Below are 25,172 nucleotides of genomic sequence, written 5' to 3'. Positions count from 1 at the left end.
TTAACTCTCCTATTAGACCAATTGCCAACCTTATATTGGGTGCATGAGTTAGGAGTGCTTTGCCATTTTAGATGTGGCTTGACAGTGTCTGCAGACGTAATGTGATCAGTCTAAACAAACAAAACTTTTAGGGCTACTTCGGATGGGCATTGGCACCTCCCACATGTTAGTATCCAGCAGTACATGTATTTACTGTGCAGAATCTGTGTGCTTCCACAAAAAAGTGCTTCTTCACCATGCAGCTGTCATTATTTTGTTTATTTATCTGACTGATTGAGCTAGCAGCAGTGTATTGTCTGACCTTGAACTTTGCAGCACACATATTGTAATTACATTTATATAGCACTTACTACCCCTGACGAGGTGTCGAAGCGCTTTGTCGGCAAGTAGCATGCTACTCCGGAACCCAAAAGAGTATTAGTGGCGAATTAGTATAGGGAGATATGAGATTAATTTGAGCTGTGGACATATGAGTTTATTTGGATTGAAAAAGTATGGTGGAGGAATAGAAGAGGGAAGGGTTTTCATTTATATAGTGCTTGCTGCCCCTGATGAGGTGCCAAAGCGTTTTTTTGGGTGGGTAACACGATATCCAAACCCCAAACCGGATTAGTGGGGAGTTAATATAGAGAAATATGAAATTAATTTGAATGTAAACATGTTACTCTGTTAGTTGGATTGGAAGGGATAGAAGAGGGAAGGGTCTAGAAAGTGTTTTTTTGGGAGGGGGCTCATAGCAGTAGGAGGGGGTTAGGGGTGAGTAAAGAGGAGGTGGAGGGGATAAGAGTCAAAGGGAAGTGTTTAGAAAGGCTTATTTGGGAGATCTGAATAGTAAAGGAGGTATGAGATGATGCAAGGAGGTGTAGAGGAAGGAAGTCTATAAAGTGTTATTTTGGGGTCATAGTAGTAGAATGGGGTTTGGGATGATATTGTGGTGCTGTGTCTTAGATAACTATATCATTTATGGTGTTTGTTTTCTCAGATAGCAGCACCATAGGGAAGAGGGCAGTCATGAGAAATGTATCGAAGCCCAGCACCAACCCCTTCAAACATTAACTTTAGACTGCAGAGTGCAGTGTTGTGTTTGAGAGCAGTGTGGGATGCCCAGGTCAACAGCAATCTACATCAATTGTTGGGTCTAGCTGTCAGTGCAGATGTCATGCTTCCTCATGCAATTAATTTTTTTCAAAAAGGGCTTTCCGGGCACTTCTGAGAGAGGGTCTTAGGCTCCACCAACATGTTGGTTTCACAGAGTACAGCATTTGATTAGGCCGCATTTGGGTGCTGCCAATAAAAAGCCTGCGTGTGTTGCACTTATTGACTTGTGGCAAAGCTTGATACAGTAGCACTGAGTTTATTATGTGATGGAAAACCAGTAATAATGGCTATTAAGCTGTTTATTATGAACTGCTATGTATATTCTATATTAAAACCTTCCAATAAGTATTTAGTAACATGGAATCACACAGATTAACTTAGTAGGTAAGCGTTGGTTACTCCATGTATTGTATTTCAACATTTATATAGCGCTTATTGCCCGTGTGTAGGGTGCTGAAGCGCTTGCCTACATGGGTAGCATGCTACACCGTATAGTAACAAACCACGGATTTCGAAGGTTTGCTCTCTGTCAATCCATGTTAGGCAGTCATAGGAGAGATACTATTTTGCTTAGACAGGTATTATTTTGTGCACCGATTTATAATTTTATGACTGGGCGCCTGACGTTTGCATTGTAGAAATGCTTACACTCTTATTTTATAATGAAGTTGCTTATGCTAACAAGATATAGGCTTGATTGGTGCCCTGGGAAACGTTCTGCCCGATGCCATAGGTCTGGTCTGCTCATTATGAAACGTTATGACAAGGGCAGTTGTAAAGCTTATTTATTGGGAAAAGCATTTGTTAAAGCAATTAAGACGTTACTGGTTGTTGTCTTATTGTGTTGCAGAATTCAGACATATTTTGTTGCATGTGATTTCAGATTACTGTAGTAGGCAAGGTTTTTTTTGTGCCGGCCAACCACTCTGATAAATCCTGGGGATTTTCACTGGGATGATTCTTGTTACGGCCAATTGAGAGGAATTGTATATTATTTTGCTGCTGTATTTTTTTTAATGATTTCATTTTTATAATTCTTTAACTGTACACTTGATGATTGCCTGTTTATGTACACTTGAATATGACGGTGTTGGAAAATGTGCGAAGCCAATGGTAAAGTGTATAGAATTCATCAGATCTTTCAGAAAAGTCATGCCAGGTTTCATAGGCTTGATCTGTTCATAATGGAATGTTATGATAAACCAGTAGGCCTGACCTCCTTTTTAAAAAATAAATCACGTGAAAGGCAATAGACTTTTATGGATGGATTATTACACTATACTAATGCCTGTACGCAGGTATCTTGTTACAAGAAATATCACCGATTTCCATAGTAGTCAAGGGTTTTTGTGCTCATAATTCACCCAAACAAACTGTGGGTTTCGAATGCATGCACCACAATAATGCTGGTTACGCAGTTTTAGGAAATTATAGTGTTTCGCATTGCCAGCTGAATTTTGTAGACATTTGCATTTTTATGACTCGCTAGGGGTGGCCTAAGTTGGTTATGGTGTCAGGCCAATGATAACAGCTGTAGGCTTGGTTGGTGTGCAGGGAAAGGTTATGCCAGATGCCATAGCTCTAGTCTTTTTTATTATGAAAAGTTATTACACAGGCAGTAGGCTTGGGTTATTTATTGTGCTATGGTAAAGCCAATAGGCCTCTAATAGTGGATTATCACATTGTTACAGGCTGGAGAAAAGTATTTGATTACATGTACTCTCACAGGTTACAGTAGTAGGCAAAGGTTTTGGTGTTGGTCACCCACCCTGTAGAAAGCTCTGGTAGTTATTTTGAAAAGAACAGTAGTGAAAACTTATGAATCAAGTGCCAAAAAACCTAGGTAATACAATTAAATTAACATGCAGAGTGACATAAGACCGTAATTAACTGAGACCAAACATGATTTATATATCAAACAAGCTTTTATAAATTTATTTGTCTTTTTGTTTTGTGTGGATAATGTTAAATAGTTGAAAATACAATTCAAAGATTGAATACACATAGAACATATAATTTCACAATACAGAATTATATACAAGAACAGAAAAGGAACCCAAATGACTTGATTGTAATTGGTGGGCTGGTGAAGTTAGCAAAGCGGTGGATGTAGACTCAACACGCGTTTCGGCTATTGCCTTCTTCAGGAGTCCGTCATTTGCAACAGGACAAAAATAATAAATACTCAATAATTGCTAGCCGCTATATTTCTATTATTCCTTACGCGAGATAACAGATCCTCGTGATAGTCAATTTATTTGTGGTCACTCTGGATGAAATGATGAACAATTCAGACCTCAAAGTTAAAGGGCAGACATATTTTGCTGGACTGGTTAAAAAAGGTTGACCTCTGTAGCAGCTGTAAAGCCGATATAGTATAGTCAAAATGTCATCCTTATAGGAATTCTTTATGAAGGATATTCAGGCATATAATTTGCAGCAAAAAATGTTGTTTGACTTTGGACTTTCTATCTTCGATTGTCTGACGGGATATCTTTTTAACTGTCTATGCTCTGGGTACTGTCTGTGTTCCAGGTGGACAAGCCTGTTCTTAGAAAGGTTTTGACAAGGTCCGTAATGGGGAGTCTGATGAACCGGAAACGTTGATCGCACTCGCGGTGATGTTCAAAAAGCTCTGGTAGTAGAATTTTAGTTTGATGGCCCTTGTTAGGCCTTTTTGAGAGGGATTGTGTATCGTTTAGCCAGCTGTAATTTAGTACATATTTGTAATTTTATAAATGATGACTGATGATTGCCAGTTTATGCACAGTTTCATAGGCCTCTGTTGTATATATAGTCATACCATCGGTAATGGCTTGAGGCTTTATCGATTCACTGGGGGAAGTTATGCCAGATTATTTAGGTTTGATGGGTTTGTAATGAAAAGTTTGGACAGAGCAAATTGGCCCTACATACTTATTCTGAAAACCATGTGTGAAAGGTAATAGACGTCAATGTTTGTTATTACTATATTAAAGCCTGTAGGCAGGTATTTTTTGACATAGAATATCAGATTACTGTAGTCGGCAAGGGTTTTTGGCGTTGGTGACCCACCCAAACACATTTATGGGGATAGACGATTTGCATCATGGTAATCCTTAGTAAGCTCTCTTCTGTCAGTAGGGAGTTTATACGTTTTGACATCTTCATTTTGTACATATTTTTTAATTTATTACGGTAGACTTGATGGTTGCCTTATGACCAGTACAGCAGGTCTGAGTTGGTTATGTTGACTAGCCAGTGATAAGTTATAGGCCTGATTCTATAATAAAAAGTAATGATAAAGGCAATAGACCTTGATATATTGATTGTGGTAAGCCTATGCTAAAAGTCAGTAGGCATCTAAGGGTAGATTGTTATTACTGTATTAAAGCCTGCAGACAGGTATTTTGGTGCATTAAATCCCACAGATTTCTGTAGTAGGCAAGGATTTTGCAGCAGGTTTCATCGTGGGTATAGAAAATTTGCAGTCAGAATCCTTGTTAGGCCCTCTCAGGATAGATAGTATTTTGCTTTGCCAACTGTAACTTTTGTGTGTAATGATATTTTATGACTCTATACCTGATGTCGCCTTGAAGAACCGGGCTTTTTAGTACCCAGCGTCGCCAGGGGTACGCCCAAAGTCTTCGGGTTCACCTGTCTTAGAATACAGAGACACGAGGTAGTTCTTGGTGGCGTCAAAGATCGAATTTATTGGCTGCAGCCAGAAACGGAAGTCCACGAAGTACAACACCGCGTATATTCGTAGGAGACTGCTCAAATTTGCAAAAACGAGTCATCCCTTTTATGCCAAAAACCCACATTCTGGACAAACACCCATTATTGACAATTTGTCCAATCATAGGCATTATTACAGAAGGTGTATCGCATAACGACAAACTCACTTTTCGGTTGTCCAGCCCACCATCAATTATACAGAAAAAAACCAACATTCCGTCTTACACAAGTCGGACAGTACCCATAATAAAAGGACCACAACCCATGTCATAAAAGAGGCCATAAAGGAAGAAAATAGAAACAGATACAGAGCAAGATAAGGGATGTGTGTATATCAAACTTTACAATGTCCTGTGCTCTGATCCTTAATCTTGATCAGCTATAGGGCAAGGAACTGGTTCAGCAAGGTCCGCTTCAGGCAACGAGGTCAGTTCATTTGGTTCATCCAAAAGTCAGCACGAACTCAAGCCCACGTGTACGTGTACCAAGGACTCGTTCGGCCGCAGTCGACGGCCTATGTGAGGGCAACCAAGAAATGGCTGCCATGCACAAAATGGAACCCATGGTCCGGAACGAAATATGCAAATACATAGTGAATCTGTAGGTCTAGTAGTACGAGATCACTCGTACTTGCCGAACTCACTAGTTACGGTTTGCTACTATCAAATTCGTAACGAAACCATGCTATTTATAAAACGGGTTCAGAATTCACGGAACCACAGACCCTCCTTTTGCCCTTACATAGGCAATCACTCGGTCTGCGTCCGAATCAATATCAATATTCATCAGATCATCAAGATGCTGCTGGAGCATCATCCTGTTACTCAGTACTTCTCTCGAGACAGGTCCTCTCACACACATAGTAGCACAAAGGCCACATATGGCAGGACCACACTGTACACAGAGACAACATGAGAAAAGAATCGCTAAAACCATCCCGATGATCATCAGAATCTTCCATCCCCAAGTTGATAACAGCCCCCAGAACCATCCAGTCAACGACCAATCTCCTTTATCCACATTTATAGACTCGGAGATCTTATGTAATCTAGAAATGGCCTGGTATACTGTCGGAGCATTATCTGGTATGAAAACGCAGCAACTCGATTGGATCAATTTACATACCCCACCTCGGTCTGCAAGTATGACGTCTAAAACCATTCGATTCTGCAATGTCATAAGGCGATCCGCTTGAAGCTCAGCGATCAAATTACTAAGGGCACCGGCAGTTTCATTTATGGTGGACTCAACCACTCTCGTCAATTGCCGTAGGTTTCTACTATTTGCCATAGGTCCCCAAAACGGTAGGAAACCCTTGAGAAAGTCTCCCACTTCTTGTCCCGTGGTATCTTCCTGATTGAAGACACCCCTAACAACTTTCGTTCTGTGGTAATCTACAGCAGCAGTATACGTAGGAGGTAACAAATATGCAACATAACATGTTCCCGAAAAATCAGGAGGCAACCATGTGTATGCTCTACCATAGCAAACAAAATACGTGCCCTTAGCTGCTAAAAACGGTGGGGAAGTTTGGGACGCAAAGACATACGTCTGAGTACAAACACTCTTCCCTAACTGAGCTCTCGGATTCTTGCCTTTACCTTGCAGACAAAAATGACCACGATGGGGTACGATCCAAATCGGAGGTGACCTTTTTGTCTCTGCTTTTCATTCAGACTAACACTATATCCAGTCACGTTCCATCAGATATAAGCTAATGCCTCATCCTTAGGAATAGTCTCATATGTATCGATATCTCTGATCATATCTGTTATTCCCTTCACCAAGGCACTATTACTCGAGTTATCTTTTATGGAACGCAGGGGATAGACTTCGTTGGCATAGATAAACATTGTCTGATATGCCCATACAGACCCATTGTAACTGAATGGCAGAACCAAATAGGGAATACCTCTATCCGTAGTATGTGGCATAAGACCACACACCCAACAATTTGTGGTGTTCACTACCAACTGGTGTTGATGGAGAAGTTGTACAAAGGAATTATTAATAAATTCTGACCTTCTAATCAGTTCATGTTCAGGTAAAGTGTGGAACGAATGCAAAGAAATAGTAGTAGGGAAAGACATAGGTTGGGAGGTAGGTGCAAATGTCAATTGGGTAGCATAAACAATCCCACCCATCAGAGACATCATTCTAAAAAACACTATAAGACCCGTTATTAAAAAACATTTGCTACGAATCAATATACACAATTCTGTCTTAAAGTTCATTTTTGCAACAGCTTTCTCAATCTCAAAAAAACTCAATCCTCTAATTGTGCTGTTCGCGGTAGTTGGTTTTCTTCGCTCACGTGTGCGTCTGTAAGTCTAGGGAATGCCCTAGAACAAACCAGAACCGTCGACCTTGCGTCTACACGGTTTGCCACTCCAAGTTTTGATACCGCGACCCTACAGCTGAACCCGGATGGTGGTTCGAAAAAGGAGGAAAAAAAAAAAACCAAGACAGAACAAAACGAAACAGCTTCTTGGATGAGAGAGTGCAGGAAGGGCAGAAAGAGATTCTTTTTTTATTAGTCCATTGTTTCTTGGTCGCAAATTATAACGGCCTTTACCGGGCACCGTCTGATCTCGGAACAACAACTCAGGCTCAGTGGTGTCCAATCTCAAAGGCGGAGGCACAGCTGCTTGCAAGATATCGGCGTCCTCTCACTCAGACCTGGTCCCTACCAAATGTGCGTCGCTAAATGGCATACATTTCGGCACTCTTTCTGTTTCTGAATCACCAATACCCTCACAGATCCACTGGTCGTACGGTAGAGGTAAAGGTACCTTCTTACAGTGTACGCCGTGGATCCAATTTTTCTTGCCGTGGACTCTTACTGCTGTTCGTGTCAATAAAAGTACTTGGTATGGGCCGGTCCAACGGGGCTGAATGTTCTTGGTCTGCTGGAAATTGCGCACTAATATCCAATCTCCAGGATTGATGGTGTGACCTGGATCTTCAGATGCTTGTGGGAGGTTATCATGAACCTGTTGATGTCAAACGCGTAATTTAACCGTCAGATCATACAAGTAATCAACCAACACAGGATATTCGATGTCGCTGAACTTCGTTGGTCTCGGCACTCCCCACACATTTGCCGGGCGACCAAACACAATTTCATATGGACTAAGTCCTATTCGGGAATGCACTGTAGTTCTGGTTGACAAAAGTGGCAACGCATCGGGCCATTGAAGACCAGAACTTGCCTGGATCTTGGCTAACTTAAGCTTCAGAGTACCATTATAGCACTCGACTAAACCAGCTGATTGGGGGTGATTCGCAGCATGAAATTTCTGCCTTATGCCCAAACCCTCACACACTCTCTTCATGATCTGGCCCACAAACTCACTTCCATTATCACCCCATACCATTCTTGGCAAACCAAACCTAGGGAAGAATTCCTTGAGCAGAACTTTAGCTGTGGATACAGCAGTGTTATCCTTTAGGGCAGTGGTTCCCAAACGTTTGACTCCTGAGGACCCCCATTGAGTCACCACTGAAAGCCGGGGACCCCCAAGCAATTTGTATGAGTTAAATTTCAAATATTAAAACAGTAATTAAAAAAAAATACACACGTGTGCACACAAAACAAATACTCAAAGTACTTAGGGTCAGATTTACAATAAGTGACGCATCCAAGCATATCAGCAGGGATGCGCCACTTATTGTGCGCCATGCCTCCGCCACCATTGATGCGCCGCATTTACAATGCTGCGCCTCATGGGGCAAAAAAGCACAGATGCATGGTGTATCTGTGCCGTAAAGGTGGCGCATTGCTGGAGTTGCATCGCAAGCGCGACACAGCTCCAGCAATGCTCTGGGGGGCTGAATCTTGTTAATGCTGCGTCAATCCTTACTCCTGCTTCAAGCAGGCGCAGGGTTTTGACGCAGCATGGGCCCCAAAGTGACTTAGTGAAATCTTGTAGATTTCACTCAGCCACTTTTAGGAGGTGTTCCTGCGCCGGAACGCCCCCCACCCCGTGCCGGAACGCCTCCTTCTGGCGCAGGGCTTTACAATGTGACGCATCTCCCAGATGCGTCACATTGTAAATACCCTGCACCATGGCGCATCTTTTGCGTCGCCGCTGCATCACGAAAGTGACGCAACGACTGCGTAAAAGAGGCGCAAGGGGATTGTAAATCTGCCCCTAAGGATTTTGGGGCCAGATGTACGACCATTTCATTTAGCGCCTCGCAATTGGCGACACATTGCGAGTGGCAAATTGCGCGTCGCTAAATGAAATGTACAACAGTGTATTTCACACTGTTTTGGATTCCCAATGGGGTCGCAAATTGCGAGGTTCATTAATATTAATGAGCCTCTCGCAATTTGCGAGCCTACTGGGAATGCCAGCCCTCCTAGGTATGGTGCCTGCTGGGCTCTGCAGGCCACCATGTCTGGGACTGCTTTTAAATAAAGCAGTAAAAAAAAATGCAGCCCATTTACGATGCATTTAAAAAAAAAAGAAAATGAAACGTTTTCGTTTCATTTTCTAAGGGCAGGCAGAGGTCCCTGGGACCACTGCCTGCCCTTAAAAATAATTTAGCATGCATTTGCAAAGGGTAAGGGGTCCCCTGGGGACCCCATCCCATTTGCAAATGCATTACCATCTACTTGAAGTAAGTGGTAATTGCGAGTGTTTTGCGACCGCAAAACATTTGTACATGGTTTTAAGACTCGCTATTTGGAAGGGAATGCCCCTTCCAAATAGCAAGTTGCAAAACCTATATAGCGAGTCGCAAACGAATTGCGACTCGGGAAATAGGCAATGTACGTGGCCCAATACGTTTTTGCATGTGAAAGCGGGTTCACGAACCCGTTCGCGAATATAAAAACGGATCGTACATCTGGTCCTTAGTATTTTATATTGAAGTAATAGCCCCTCTGTCACATGTATTTCATTTGTTTTATAGCATCTCTCATATCATTGTAGGATGTCAGAGCACTTTACATCACACACATATAGAGACATTGAATCGTACATGTAAATCAGTGTGTATATAAAATGTTTAAAGAGTGCTTGGTCTGGAAAAGCACAAACTCAGGATTCAGAAAATAACACAGTGGCTAGCACTGACTTTAACATTAAAAATGTATTTCCACCCAAATAAATCTATTTAGCAGCATCAGGATAATGAATAACTGGGAAAAAACAAAAGTTACTAACTGATACCATGCAGTTTGCAAGCAGCAGTTTGATGACAGTTTATAGGTCCCTCTACTACATTACGATTGTCACTTATGAAGTGCACGGTAACAAAAGAATCTCTGTGACAAAAGCAGTAACCATGAACCTATGCACATAAAATGCTGCTTTTTAAAATGCATGTTACACGTTCTTTGCAGTAGGCACATTAACCCTCTGTGCTACATTAGTTAAGTCAAAGCTGCCACTAAACAAAACTCTCCTCATGCTCCAGCAGGTACATTAATCACTGGCTTTATCTTGACACTTTTATTGTTGCTGGAAAGCTGCTAATTATACAAGAAACTTTTCTGTGCTTTTTAAACTGTTGCCTGCGGACCCCCTGGGAATGTGTCACGGACCCCTGGGGGTCCGCGGACCACAGTTTGGGAAACACTGCTTTAGGGGATAAGCCTCTACCCATCTTGAAAAGGCACAGACAACCACCAGGACGTATTTCAGATTGTTACATCTCTCCATGTGGATAAAATCCAATTGCAACACCTCGAACGGATACGCCGGAGGCGCGAAGTGACCAGCTGGAGTTGGGGTTCCCTTGGCAGGATTATGCATCAGACAAACCTTACAGTTCTTGACCAGATTCTCCGCACACTTAGGAATTCCACCATTCTGCCACACTGGAGCCAACAACTTACAAATCCCTTTCGCACTAATGTGAGCCATTCCATGTGCCATCGTAACCACTGCAAGCACATACGCATCGGGCAACAACCATCGCTGGTGTTCCGACAATTCAATCCAACAGCCAGTCGAATCCAGCATTCCCGTACTCTCTCTCCACACACTCAATTCTTTCTCAGTAGCTTCAGCCTGAATCAGTTTCACACTCTCTATTGTGTCTTCACACATTCCTCTATCCGGAACCCATCTTGCTGGACCTGAAACATACATTCGACTCGTCACATCTTTCGCCGTTTCTCTCGCTACTTCATCCGCAAACGCATTACCACGACTAACGTCATCTGTAACTTTCTTATGTGCACTGTATTTCACAATCGCAACTTGCGTCGGCAACGTAAGCGACTCAAGAAGTTCATTCACCAACTGTCCATGCTGAATCTTCGTACCATGGGAAGTGAGGAATACACGTTCCTTCCACAATCGCCCAAACCTATGGGCGACACCAAACGTATATTGACTATCGGTATACACAGTCACTCTTCTCCCTTTGGACAACACACACGCTCTTGTCAGTGCAATCAATTCTGCTGCTTGAGCCGAATTCTGTGGAATACGTGAAGCTTGAACGATCGTATGCAAAGTCGTAACCGCATACGCTGCAGTCGTATCGCCATTCGGAAGCTTAAAGCATGAACCATCTACCCATAAGGTACCATCAGGATTCAAAAGAGGAGTATCTTTCAGGTCAATTCTACCCTTCGTCTCTTCCTCTGTCCTGAGGAAGCAGTCATGTTGCTCTTGAACATCTGTCTCTACAGAAATCGGCAACAACGTGGCTGGATTCAACGTGTTGCATCGCTTTATGTGCACATGACTCGCCAAAAGTGTCAGCTCATAACCTGACAATCGAGCACTAGTCAAATGCTGAGTCTTTGTTCTGTTCAATAAAGTATCCACCGCATGTTGAACCATCACAACCAACGTATTGTCCATCACCAAACCAGCAGACTGTCGAATAGAAACAGCCGCTGCCGCTGTAGCTCTCAAGCAACTCGGCAATGCTTTAGCTACCGGATCCAAAGTTGACGAGAAATACGCACATGGACGCTGCTTGTCACCAAACTGTTGCGTCAAAACTGACAATGCACAACCCTCTCTCTCGTGAACATAGAGCGTAAAAGGCTTACTGTAATCGGGAGTACCCAACACTGGAGCAGAACACAATGCATCACGTAATCCAGAAAAACTTTTCTGACATTCGTCAGACCAAGGAAGAGGATTCGGAGTATCCTTAAGAGTAAGTGCCAACAGAGGTTTCGCAAGTAATGAAAAATTCGGAATCCACTGCCTACAGTACGAGGTAATACCCAAGAAGGCACGCACTTCTCTCTGTGTGGATGGCACAGTCATTTGCGCAATCGCTTGAATTCGTTCTGGGGTCAACCTTCTCCCCTCCTTCGACAAGGGATGACCTAAGTAGGTCACTTCTTGTCGACAATACTGCAACTTTGAAGGTGACACTTTATGGTGAAGGTCAGACAAATGTCGCAACAATGAAAGAGTAGCTTCTTTACAAGTTTCCTCATCATCAGCAGCAACTAACAGATCGTCCACATATTAAATAAGGGCAACACCAGTAGGCAAGACAATCGAATCAAGCTGTGTTTTCAAAGCCTGACTATAGATGGAGGGACTTTAACAATAACCTTGGGGAGCGCGCTTAAACCGGAAACTTCGGCCTCCTAAAGAGAAGCCAAAAATATCTCTACTCTCCTCGGCAATTGGAATACTGAAGAAAGCAGTCTTCAGATCTATAACCGAAAACCAGGCAGCTGAAGCAGGAATCATAGTCGGCAAAGCAGTAATGTCCGGAACAACAGGAAACTCTGGCACGACAATCTTATTGACCTCTCGAAGGTCGATCACAAACCTGTAAACAGGTGGCTGAGAAGAGTCAGTACGCTTCAGAACAGGCAACACAGGACTATTACACACATTACCTCTCGTTTCTTCAATCACATCTTTCTCAATCAAATCATAGATGATCGCTAAAAGCGCTCTTTCACCATCGCTAGAAATCCTATATTGAGGAATACGTGGCAATTTAACATTCGCTTTAAGCGTTACAACATAAGGTGGAATCTCCAAAAGACCAACGTCATTAGGACCAGTAGCCCAAAGAGTATCAGGGAGAGAACGTAATTCCGGTGGAAGCCGATCTTTAGACAAATACATCGGAGAGATCACTTTCTTACCCAATGTAAGCTGCACTCCCGAAGGAGAACAATGCAATGTTGCATTCAACCTTTTCAACAAATCCAAACCCAACAAATTCTCACCACAACCTGTCATTAAAATAAGCAGTGCTTCCAAATCACAAGGCCCGATAGAAAGAGACAAAGGACTAGAAACTGGGTTAGAAACTGGGGCGCCAGAGAATCCTACCGAAACGTTCGTTAAGCCAGACAAAGGTGCGCAAGGGAGTTTAGAGTGCATGATAGAACTCTTCGCTGCACCAGTATCCAAAAGAAAAGGCTCTACTACACCCGATGTGACTACTGCAACATAAGGTCCACTCTGGTCTACTGGAACTGACACTACTCCCTCCCTTTGTCCTCGGCTATCCTAGCAATCATTATAACCAGTACTCTCGATCTCAACATAATAATCATCAGCATAATATTGAGCAGATCTGCAGTCGGAACATTCTGCTGATCAAAATAATTCATAGAATTCTGTGGGGGGAAAGGAACGCTCGTTCGGAGGACACGGGCCACGCCCTCTCCCCCTCGATACTTGCTGGAAACCACCACGACCTCTTGGACCCGACATACCACTCGCACGTTGTCGTAAAACAGGACAATCACTCTTGAAATGCCCGTCCTCCATACAATATGCACACTGATTCGGACCTAACGGCGGCCTTGGAGAAAAATACCCAGGCTTCTGTGATATCCTCAAACTGTGGCGGTTGCTGAAACGGTGAACGTTGCTGTGACTCTTGTTGAGTCGGGCGAGGCGGGTACGCCTGCTGCAACAGAACCTTTGTCTTTAAATCTTTAGTCTTTTTCTCAACTCTATCTTTCTCATCCTTGTCCCTATTCTCATAGTACTGTGCAGTCGCCAATATCTGGGCCAATGAAGAAACAGCCCATGAACTCTCAGAATCTTTCAACTTATTACAAAGCTCCGGTAACAAATTAAAGACAAACTTGTCCACAAACAACCTCTGACCACCTTCCGTACTCATATCCTGACCACTATGATCTATAAATGTCTCCTCAAACCTAGTGAAGAAATCAGACACACTTTCATCTTTCTTTTGCTTACATGCGGCTAATTTATCCCAATTCACTCGTAAAGCCGGCATCATTGTCTTCATGAGATCAATAATCCTGCCAGGTAAATCGGCAACTAAAGGCTCAGGCTTAGCTCCACCAACCTGTCTACCATCCGCAGCAGCGATATTCACCCATGTATCACCTAACTTTGGCACATGATCCTCATGGCGAATCTTCGCCCTCAAAGGTTGAGGAACCATGTTACCCAACAACATGTCAATGTCAGCTAAATTCATGATGCATGCGTCAACTGTCTGGGACAACTCCTTGTAATATCCAGCCGGATTCTTACGGGGATCAGGTAAAGACTGTTTAAGAGCCAAAACCTCAACTCTCTTTCACGGAACATGTACCCATACTCTTTGAAAATGTGCTGGCATATCTGGGGGAACGTTATTCGCACCAGCAGCTACCGCATCCCGCCATACTGGAGGAACTTCTCTCATCGGATACTGTCTCACTTTCCTTCTAACAGAACGATCAGATTCAAACAGTGGCTGAGAAGGAAACTCGCTCCTGAACTCGAGTATCGTCCCAACTGCTTTCTCAACGCCGGGACCCACTATCGTCCCTTTCGCAAACTCAGACTGCACATTAAGTAACTCCAACGGGACCTGACCCGATTCATTAACTTCCCATTCCTCACAGAGGAAAGTACACATAACATCAAAAACGTACCTTTGCTTCGGTGCCTCCCACTGCTGGAAGACATCCATAACTGACTCTAGATCATATCTCAAGATATTCGAAATCCATCTACGAGCCAAAAGATCTAACACTGCCCGTTCTTCGGGACCAGGAAGCTGGCTACGTAATTGTTTACGTGTAGAAACAGGGGTCATACTCAATGACCCAAAGAAAGGAGACAAAAGACCAGTAACAGTATCAGTCATTCTTTGTCAGGCAGAAGGAGAAGCTGTCATAAGGACAGGAGACAAAGTATTTTCAGGTGATAGAAACGTAGTAGTAAGAGAAGTTGAAGGTACAGGAGAGTGAGACAAGTTTGAGGCAGAACTGATAACAAAGTCGGCGGCCCGAGATGAGTCTGCGCCGTAGGAGGAGAAACCAGCTGAGGAGGAGCAGGGGGCTGAACAACAGCAGGAGGTTGCGGAGGTGCTGTAGCACTCTGCACATAAGGGGGTGGTAATCTCAACAAATGTGACATCAAAGGATCCTTTTCAGGGCCCTTAGTTGCACTTTGTAGAAGAGATGGCAAAGGTGGATAACATTTATCAATGGCCATATTATGTTGCCTAAGCAACTCCTCAATCGCTTGATCTTCTTCATTTTCTTTAAACTGTTTAGCAGCTTGCATTATCGATACACCCTTTTCTCTCTTATCTCTTTTAGCTTGTTTAATCTCTTGTTGTTTGGCTTCCTTTCGCCAAAGGCGGAACGAGTCAAACATTGCCGGCCGGGCTTTCTTCCTAAATAATACAACTTCCAAATTATTTAAAATCTCGGTATTGAAACTACCATGTTGAGGCCATCGTAAGACGCCATCTTTCCTAGTGTAGCGGACCCATACTTCATTAAACGTAATGGGACCCACGCCGTGTTTAGAATAGAGCTCATAAGTCGGAGTTCCAACCGGAGGTATCGGACATGAGTACTCCAACCGGGAATCCCTGTTATGACCACAACAAAATATCTTCCTAATTTTGCTAAGACCAGGCATCTTCGCTCACTAATCTAGCTTCAAACTTCAAGGGATTTATCACAAACGATAGTCTCGTAAATGTAAGAGTCCCTCGGCTTTGGTAATTGCAAGAACCAAATGAAAGACCCAAAGAAACCCAAAACGAAGGACTGGGAGCGACCCACTTATACTTAGCTACGGTATCCGTCACGCCACCAGAAGACCCGTCTATTGTCTCGCCGTACAAATCATCACAAGGGGGGGTATCCAAGACAGGGCGACAGCCAGGGCAGCAGTCCTTCGTAGCCGTCAGGAAAAGCGGGAAGCCTTGCAGCAACAACCTTCAGTCCACGTTCGACATACCGGGGTCGATGAAGTGGGGGCCCTCTTCCGAAATTTCCTCACAAAGCTCCTCGCAATCTTCGGGCTTGGACCGGTACCACTGAAGTCGCCCAACGTTGGGCGCCAACTGAAGAACCGGGCTTTTTAGTACCCAGCGGCGCCAGGGGCACGCCCAAAGTCTTCGGGTTCACCTGTCTTAGAATACAGAGACACGAGGTACTTCTTGGTGGCGTCAAAGATCGAATTTATTGGTTGCAGCCACAAACAGAAGTCCACGAAGTACAACACAGCGTATATTCGTAGGAGACTGCTCAAATTTGCAAAAACGAGTCATCCCTTTTATGCCAAAAACCCACATTCTGGACAAACACCCATTATTGACAATTTGTCCAATCATAGGCATTATAACAGAAGGTATCGCATAACGACAAACCCACTTTTCGGTTGTCCAGCCCACCATCAATTATACAGAAAAAACCCAACATGCCTTCTTACACAAGTCGGACAGTACCCATAATAAAAGGACCACAACCCATGTCATAAAAGAGGCCATAAAGGAAGAAAATAGAAACAGATACAGAGCAAGATAAGGGATGTGTGTGTATATCAAACTTTACAATGTCCTGTGCTCTGATCCTTAATCTTGATCAGCTATAGGGCAAGGAACTGGTTCAGCAAGGTCAGCTTCAGGCAACGAGGTCAGTTTATTTGGTTCATCCAAAAGTCAGCACGAACTCGAGCCTACGTGTACCAAGGACTCGTTCGGCCGCAGTCGACTGCCTATGTGAGGGCAACCAAGAAATGGCTGCCATGCACAAAATGGAACCCATGGTCCGGAACGAAATCTGAAAATACATAGTGAATCTGTAGGTCTAGTAGTACGAGATGACTCGTACTTGCCGAACTCAATGGTTACGGTTTGCTACTATCAAATTCGTAACAAAACCATGCTATTTATAAAACGGGTTCAGAATTCATGGAACCACAGCCTTGTGGGAATACTTAAGCTCAGTGCAGGAGGCCTCAGTAATGGTGGCAAGCCAATAACAACAGCCAGAGGCCTGATTGGTGCACTGGGAAAAGGTATTTCTGATGCCGTAGGTTTGATATGTTTATAACGTAAAGTTATTATAAACTCCGTAGCCCTGACCTGTGAATTGTGAAAAGCATATGTTAAAGTCGGTAGGCATTTATGGGTGGACTGGTTTTTTCTCTGTAGTAAAGCCCACAGATAGGTATTTTACTACAGGAAATGTCACAGATTAACTTTGCAGTGAAAGATTTTGGTGGTGTTTACTGCCTCTGACAAACTCCAGGGGTAGATGATTTGCACTGTTTACTGCATGGGCTAATGGTTCAGTCAATGGCTCTCCTGCCCTGGGAATGACAACGTCTTCTGATCACGTGTCTACAACGAGCTGAAAAGGAATGCGCTTCAGTGTCTGGGCTGGTTATCTGGTCCTTTAGTTTTTAATTTACTCTTTTATAATTCCCCGTTTGCCTCTCCAGTGAGTATTACAGAGCTTCAGCCAGTGCTAACAGGTTGCTTGCTTACCACATATTTCATCTGCAATGCGCCTCATCCCACACGGGCGCTTGCTATAAACCAGGAGACCATTATGGAACGTTGATCTCCATAGTGTAACATTGTTTTACCATTTCAGGATAACGAACACACTAGTTCTAAATGAGGCAAAGAATTCAAGTTTGTCTTGTTTATTAAGCCCCCAAGGCTGCCTATCAGGTTTTTCTACCTAGGCCTTTTTCTTTGTCCCTTTGGTTAGGGGTTTTCTGTTCTCGTCTGACTGTACATATGTTTGTAATGTTTCTCCATGCAGATGGAGCATGGCTTCTTCCAGAGCCTGTGAATTAGTCCCGGTTCCTGAGAAGGACAGTGGCAATCTAGTCCTTGTCCCTTACGAATCATCTTTCTGTAAGGGGCCTCTGTCCCAAAGTACAGAGGAAGACAAAATACTAGTCGCAAGGGTTCAGAGTAGGGAGCCAGGGCGCACCAAAAGACAGGCTTTATGCAGGGTGTTCCTGCAAGTATTACAGAGTGCATCTTACAGGTTTTTCCTGCCTTCCTGTGCTTATGGATTACAAAAAGGGGGTGGTGATGGACACAGTATCTGAGTTAATCAGAACACTCCTACCCAGTCAACAGATCAGGGCTTGATCCATCACCGTTTTTTAGCTCACTGCACCATCCCAGTTCAGAATCTGGCTATATGCAAATTAGTCTGTCCCTGGCCCAGTGCATCATGGGAACAGGGCAGACCAAACTACCAAGCCAATTCTTCACTGGAAAGGAAATAAGCTTCCGGGGCATTACAGCCGTCTTCGGCCCGGCTTGCTTGAATCCTGATGGTGCAATGACTCTGTCTCCTTGTCCAAGATCATTTAGGGAAACTTAGGAAAGTGAGTTGGGGCAGTTTTAGGTGCATTGAAACTAAGCTGGCAGACGTGTATTGCCCTAACAATAGTGGAAGATAAAACCACCCTTGCAAAAAGAAGCCATGGGTGGATGACCCTTCATTCCTATGCCTCGTTAATTCCACAGCCGTACCTTACCATTTCTTTCAGTGCACGAATGAAACTAAGTTTCTTAAAATTGAGACTGGGAGTTATCAACTTGTTGATGCATTGGCCAAAATGGAAAAGAGAGCATGGACGAGATCTATGCCGACTTTGTGGGAATCACAAAGAAGACATTACACACATCATCTGTCTGTGCCCAAAACTGCTCACTGAGAGACGGGGCCTACTCAAGCATCACTGGAATAGAAAAATGATCAGAAGCTGTATTGTGGCAGTTCTGGCCTGCTTTGATCCTAGGAACACTGAATTAAATTGTGTCCTAGTAAGATTTATGGAGCGCACTGCAAAAAAACTAAGTGAGGTGCCCACAGCTCGTGACTCTCCATTGGCATAACGTTTGTCAAACCTCACCTGTTACTGCTACCCTGACTGGGTTTTATGAACATGATATTTTAAATGAAATTCTGTAATCCTTTTTTTAAAAAAAGTTTTGTATTTGCAATGTTTTTTTCAAATCACGCAATAAATAAATTATACATGAAAGAGTATTGCCCTAACCCACCCAGATGCTTTTGGAGTTGAACAAAGGACGTGCAAGTTGAAGCCCGAGGTAAACCACCATCCAGTGCATGCTCAAACACTGTTTACTCTGCAAATGGTCTCCTGTCTACACTCATGGAAATAAGTGACCGCCTTTTGCAGGGGAGATGTTAATAGGTTCTCCTTGGATCTTCTCTCCTCTCCAGGTGTACTACTCAAATGCCTCTAACCCAGCAGCTGGAATCCACGCCCATTGCTGCGAGTATCCCAAGTATCCCAGAGCCTGGTGTATGAGTGCATTAGCCAGTAACCTCACTATGGGTACAGGAACATATGGAGTGTGCTTCCTAATCAGCAGACCATTGGTTCTTCCAAAGTAAAGTCATAGAGCCTCTCCACTTGAGTCCCAGATTGCCGAGTCCACAATGAAACAACATGCTGCATTGTCAGTTGGACTTTACTGCTCACCCTGTACTATCCCCACCACCAGGAGGAGATACAACTTCTTAAGCACCGCCCATAGGTGCACAGGATGAGAGCGAAAGAAATTTTGCAAGAGAGGAAAGTAATCTCCTACCCAGGCATCAGGTGTCCCCCCGATGCAGTGCACTGCCTATAGGCAGGTCAATACTAAAATCATTCTCTGACGCCTTGGGTAACTCGGAGTGTCAGGGTTTTCCCAAAAGTGAGGCAAAATCTTATTGGACTTTGATTTAATGGTCAGCACCTATTAGGACCTCACATGGAAACGATTATAAATATAGATGCAGCAAAGATTATGGGTGTCCAGCAAGAGCAGCAAAGATGGGGATTTTGTAGACAACAAACCTGTGTAGCATTCACTTTTCACTTTCCTGCAGTTTTGCCATAGCAGTCCTCTCAGTAAGGCCAGCAACAGGATAGAAAAGGACAATACACTAGAGGTGGATTCCTTGACAACAACTGCACAAAGGCCGGGGCAACTCTGCCGTCCCTCCGACCACAACACCCTCGTCCCTCCGACCACAACACCCTCGTCCCATCAAACCATTCCAATTTTTGGGCTAGTTTTTACGCTTAATGCAGATAAGTCACACCTGTGTTCTCATCAATCCGGGGAGCTGCGTTCAGTCACAGGCAAAGATTTTCCCTGCGCAGACCGAGAGATGCCATTTCAGAGGCAGCTTCTAAATTACCAAATATTGCAGCCACAGGTGCTGACAATGAAACTGTTGGGAATGATGGAATCCTGTGCGGTTCTAGTCACAGACTCTAGGTTACACACACATGCCCTCTACAAAAGTGCCCTTCTCAGGTGGTGGGAGGTTAAGAAAATGTAGTATTGGTGGAGCTTAGGGTTGGGTACAAACTGCAGGGGTGGAACATGAACACTGTTACCGGGCAGGTTAGTTTTCAAAGCACAACTGCAAGTGACAATCATTACAGACGCGTCGCTCATGCGCCGGGGAACACCTTGGTGTCCTCCCACTCTAGGGCCAGGTCTCCACGCTGCAGAGGTCCTTACACATCAGTGTTTTGAAACCCATGGCAGTACAGTGAGCCCTCTGAGCTTCTGAGACACAAACTGGTTCACGTTGGAAAAGTCCATGTGGCCACCAAGCATTACATACAGAAACAGGGGGTATATCTGTTGGCACAATGTCCCTGGGGTGTGTACAATGACTTTGCAGATCTCCTCAGCAGGAGCCACCAACTAGGTAGGAAAGGTAGTGTGCCCTGGGTGCAGCATACACTCAAGCAGTGACGCTCGACCTGCCACCTGCCTCTAGGATAAACAGTAGGCCCAGTCCATGCATAGTGACCATATGGTGCTTGTGCAGGGTAAGCATCACTCCCATGGCAGACGTAAGCTTTCAGGCCTTCCACGTGGATTTCTTAACTCTACCGTACGGTGATAGGCTCTCCTGCAGAAAGTCTGGTCGGATCCACTGAAATAATTACTTCGGTACCCCAAAAAGATAGGTCCTCAGTAGAGAAGGGGATAGATTACTAGTGTCACTCAGGCTCCTGGAAACAGACGCCAAAGGAGGCGGACAGGAGCACAGCCAGATACTCAAGAGGAGGTTGATTCTGCTGCAGTCAGCAATCTGTCAATCAGAAGAGGGATTCTGAAAGCACATAACTCCGCAGAGTGTGATAGGCTCTTGATGCGGAATATATAAATTGTACTTTTATTTGGTCGACTCTGAACCGGGCCACTGGAATTATGCGGAACGGGGAGGACCAACAAAGCAAGCATCAGGGTTGACTCAATTGTGTGGCAACAAAAGGCAAATTATGCAGTGTAATCCTGCACTTTTTGTGACCGGATAATGTATTAGTATGTCTTTTTACACAGGTTAGTTAATACTGGCTGAGCAAAGGTTCTACCTCATTGGTAACAGTTTAACTTAGAAGTATAGCAATAAGCATTTGAAAGGTGACCAGTCACACTTTGTTAGAGGCCTTCCACTGTGATAGCTCGCTGTACTCGGTGTTTAGTAACTTTTGATCTGTTTGAGCTAGAAACAATTCTTAGCTAACGTCTGCAGCACTGCGATTATGTTGCAAGTTCAGCAATCTTTCATTGGCCCTGATTATGGTCTAAAAACAAATTATCTTTTTAACTCTGCATGCACCGAATTTTTGAAAGGAGGCAGGCAATTGTTGCATTGACTGACTTCTCTCTGGCATGCTTGGCTAAATCACTTACGTTGGCGGGAGGAGTATAGTAGCATAGCATTTTTGAGGTGTTGCAGTGGAATCCTTCATGGAACGCGAGTACCTCTGCTGAGGCTCACTCGAATAGCCGCAGCCCGCACTTTAAATTTACGTTTTCCCAGATAGGTAGAAAACCGAGCATACCTGCGCAGTCTGCTTGAAGGGGGGGGGGGTACCTTAAATCACATTATTATTGGATTCAAATGCAGATCCCTCGGTTCCAGTGCAGGCACATGCAGCTATATATATTTGCTTCTTGGGTTGGGTCCTGCCGGGTCTTACTTAAAAACGGACTTTGAAATGGCTCCCTTCCAGGGCTATTTTCACGTCCTTACCTATACAATCAAGAAAGTTTATATATTCTTTAACAATGGCTGTAGAACCCCGTAAGGTAATCCATGTCAACGATGTAGACATTGTTTACATTTCACGTTGTACATCATCTTACATTCCCTAAGAGTTTTGGCTTTTTCCAGATATTGAGTTTGTGTAAATTCACATGCAACAAAAGACTATTGTATAGTGCCCACTGTGAATTGAATCACATTTGGGTGTCCTGTGAGGTTAGGTTGTGAATTTGTCGTAGGTCTGTACTTGTGACGGTGAACGATGGCCAACTCTGCCTTTGAGGCTGAAGGCACTGTGATTTTCTACCAGTGCCTTTCAGTGGGTCATAAATGTGTTTAAACGACATGCTATCAAGTCCCAGGCCTATCTCCAGAGTGCGCAGTGGTGGTCCAATTATAATTGCAGTTCTTTGTGAAAGTGTGTGAAGGAGGTATTAAAGTGGTGACCGCACCAAAGGAAACGAAAGGCTGTGTTTAACAAATGAAGAGAAGAGTGTGTGTGTGTGTGTGTGGATGAGATGTGACGTGACGTGAAAGAGAGAAGAACCAAGGAAGTACATGCAGAAGGACGGACTAAAAAACTGATGAAGAGGAAGGAGATGGGTGTTGTGCGAGATATGCAGATTGAGAATATCACAACGATGTTGGGAGAAAGGGTGGAAGTGTGTAACCGAGTGAGAGACTCGAGTAAATTGGTGCAAGGGAGAGAACTGGAGTGACTTAAGACCATTCCCACTTCCACAGACAGACCTTGGTAACAGGCGTAGATATTCAGAATTGAACCATTTTCAATTACAATTATTCACAACTAAATAATGATTACTCATTTATTTGATACTGCTAACAAGCATTGGCAAAGCCAGTAAGTCTGGCTTGATATAGGCTTATGTTTGTCGTTGTGTGATATGTCTGGATGCAATAACGCAAAACTTAAAGTGGAGCCCAAATACTTGTGAGGTGACACACTGTGGGAAGCACAGAGTTGTATTTCACATGTAAGCCTCATCCTTTTATTTTACGTAGGGCATGCCTCTTAAAAGAAATCTTAGTTATGCTTCTTTGGCCATGCCCTTTAGAGTCCCCACCCTAGCCTTTTCATCCTACTTAAAACATCGAATATATTACGTTTCTCAGGACCTGTTCTCAGCCAGTGCATCATTTCGGTATCGCTGCCTTTTTTGGGGGCAGCATTATATGGCATATGTGGCTTATCCTAATTTGGAGGGTGGTTGTGCTGCCTGTTATGATTTGGAGGAATCCCTCCTATAGCCTGCCCAAGCCCACCGGTAGCGGGATGGGCCGGGACTCTTTCAGCCAGCTCCAGTATGAAAGGGGACCCTCAGACATCATGGCCAAATTCAGAGGAGCCTTTAGTTTGGGTTACTTAACCCTTTTCATCTTCACTTGTCGGGACGAGTCCCCTTGGCCTGTCTTTAATGAGAAGGGCCCACAGACTGCTGTGATAGCAACCTCTAAACTTTATTAGTTGATTGTGGGACGACGAAGCTTCTCACTATTTAATGTGCATTTTGTAATATTGTGTCATGCCCCACTGGAGCCTTTTCTGGTAGTACTGAGCTGTTTTGTCTGCATCTGAGGAAAATTAACCATGTTAAGTTTTGTGACGCGGGCAGTTTTCTGAGTGCTGAATGATTTTTGTGTTCCTGTTGCTTGGAGATGTTTCTTGAGTATGTATGCGAGAATTATCATAACCCTGTGTTCCTTGTTGCTGATCTTCTCTCATCGTAGATTCTCATCCCCATTCCCCCTTGTCCTTCCCTCGCAGTTTAAGTCTTTCCTGAAGGAGTGCAAGGTTGCCAACTACTGTAAGCAGATCCGACAGCTCCTGGAGAAGATTCAGGAAAATTCATCGTTCATTGCCAACCGGCGGCAGAAAACCTCCATGAGCGTGTCCGACAAGGCTGCTGTGGTGAGTGGGTGGGGTGTTTCTAGTGGGATAGGTAGGGGAATGCTGGCCTCATTACTAGACCAGTGCCCATTTGATGGGCACAGTGTGTCCAACAAGATGGTTGGCGTGACAGGATGTGGTTTGTCAGACAGGACAACTTTTGAGATTGGGGTGGGATCCGTCTGACAGGACAGTATTGGTTGGTGGGGTGGTGACTGTCTGATGGTCTGTTTTCGCTCAGTAGGATGGGGTCTGACCAATAAAGTGCCAGTACTGCCAGACATTAAGCAACTGTGTCTGAAGGGCTTACCTTCCTGAGTGTGGTCGGTCCTGTTGAATTGGGTGACTTTTACAAGTTGGTCTGTTCATGTTTTTGGTGTAATCGAAAGGTAACGTGTAGTGCTTTATAAGCAATGTTGTTTGGAGATCACAGCAGGGAGAAATGTGCTATCCAATTCCTAATTTGTGCTGGTGGGGGGGGGGGGGGCGATCCTCATTTTTAGTGACGAACATATTTTTCATCAACAGACTGACCCAGAGCAAGAGATAGAAAAGGAAGAAGAGAAAGTTAGAAAAACAGTTGCAAAGAAAGAAAGGAGGAATAAGAACGAACTTACAGGAGAAGGGGTAAAGAGGCAGGAAGTGTAGAGTGGTGGAGGAAAGAGATATGAGATGGAAACAAGACCAGGCAGCCAGTCCATTCAGCAGTGCTAGTGTCGGACTCCTACGAAAATCTGAGCCCCCATGTGCTCTTGTTTCTTTTTCAACCCAACTGGACCACAGGTCGTTGACATGGCTTTGAAGAGTCCTGTGCACAAGGTGTATGGTGTTGATAGAAAGCATAGTCTGCGTTGCCTTTTCCCTCTTCATATGTGATAACCTGGCGATAGGAGAGAAGAATGACGTTGTTTAATCAGTTGCTGTCTAAGCACAATACTACCTGCAATAATGAAAGGAAATCCAGAAGTGTGTCCCACAAGTGTAATCCTAAACTGAAGGGTCTCCTGCTTTCCTGCTAGAAAGACTGGAATTCAGTGGGAAGTGGCAGCCATAGTTTGAAGATCTCTGGGCCCCTGGTCTGAGATATCACAATCGTCTTATTTGGCTATGTGAGACTAGAGCCATGAATGCGTCTCTGAATGAGACATAGGATCCGACGTCACTCTG

The 25,172-nt window shown here is 44.0% G+C and overlaps 1 protein-coding gene across 1 annotated transcript in view; it reads left to right on the top strand.

Annotated features, from left to right (window-relative positions):
• Nucleotides 1-25,172, top strand: part of NOC2L (NOC2 like nucleolar associated transcriptional repressor) — a 492,322-nt gene that overhangs the window by 260,121 nt on the left and 207,029 nt on the right. Inside the window, exon 15 of the mRNA XM_078642345.1 lies at nt 23,883-24,026. Coding sequence (XP_078498471.1) covers nt 23,883-24,026 — 144 coding nt within the window. The remainder of the gene's footprint in view (nt 1-23,882; nt 24,027-25,172) is intronic.

Source organism: Lissotriton helveticus, chromosome 5_1 (genome assembly GCF_964261635.1).
Source record: "Lissotriton helveticus chromosome 5_1, aLisHel1.1, whole genome shotgun sequence".
NCBI lineage: Eukaryota > Metazoa > Chordata > Amphibia > Caudata > Salamandridae > Lissotriton > Lissotriton helveticus.
The sequence above is the reverse complement of the archived record's forward strand: the minus strand, read 5'-3'. Positions and strand labels throughout refer to the sequence as shown.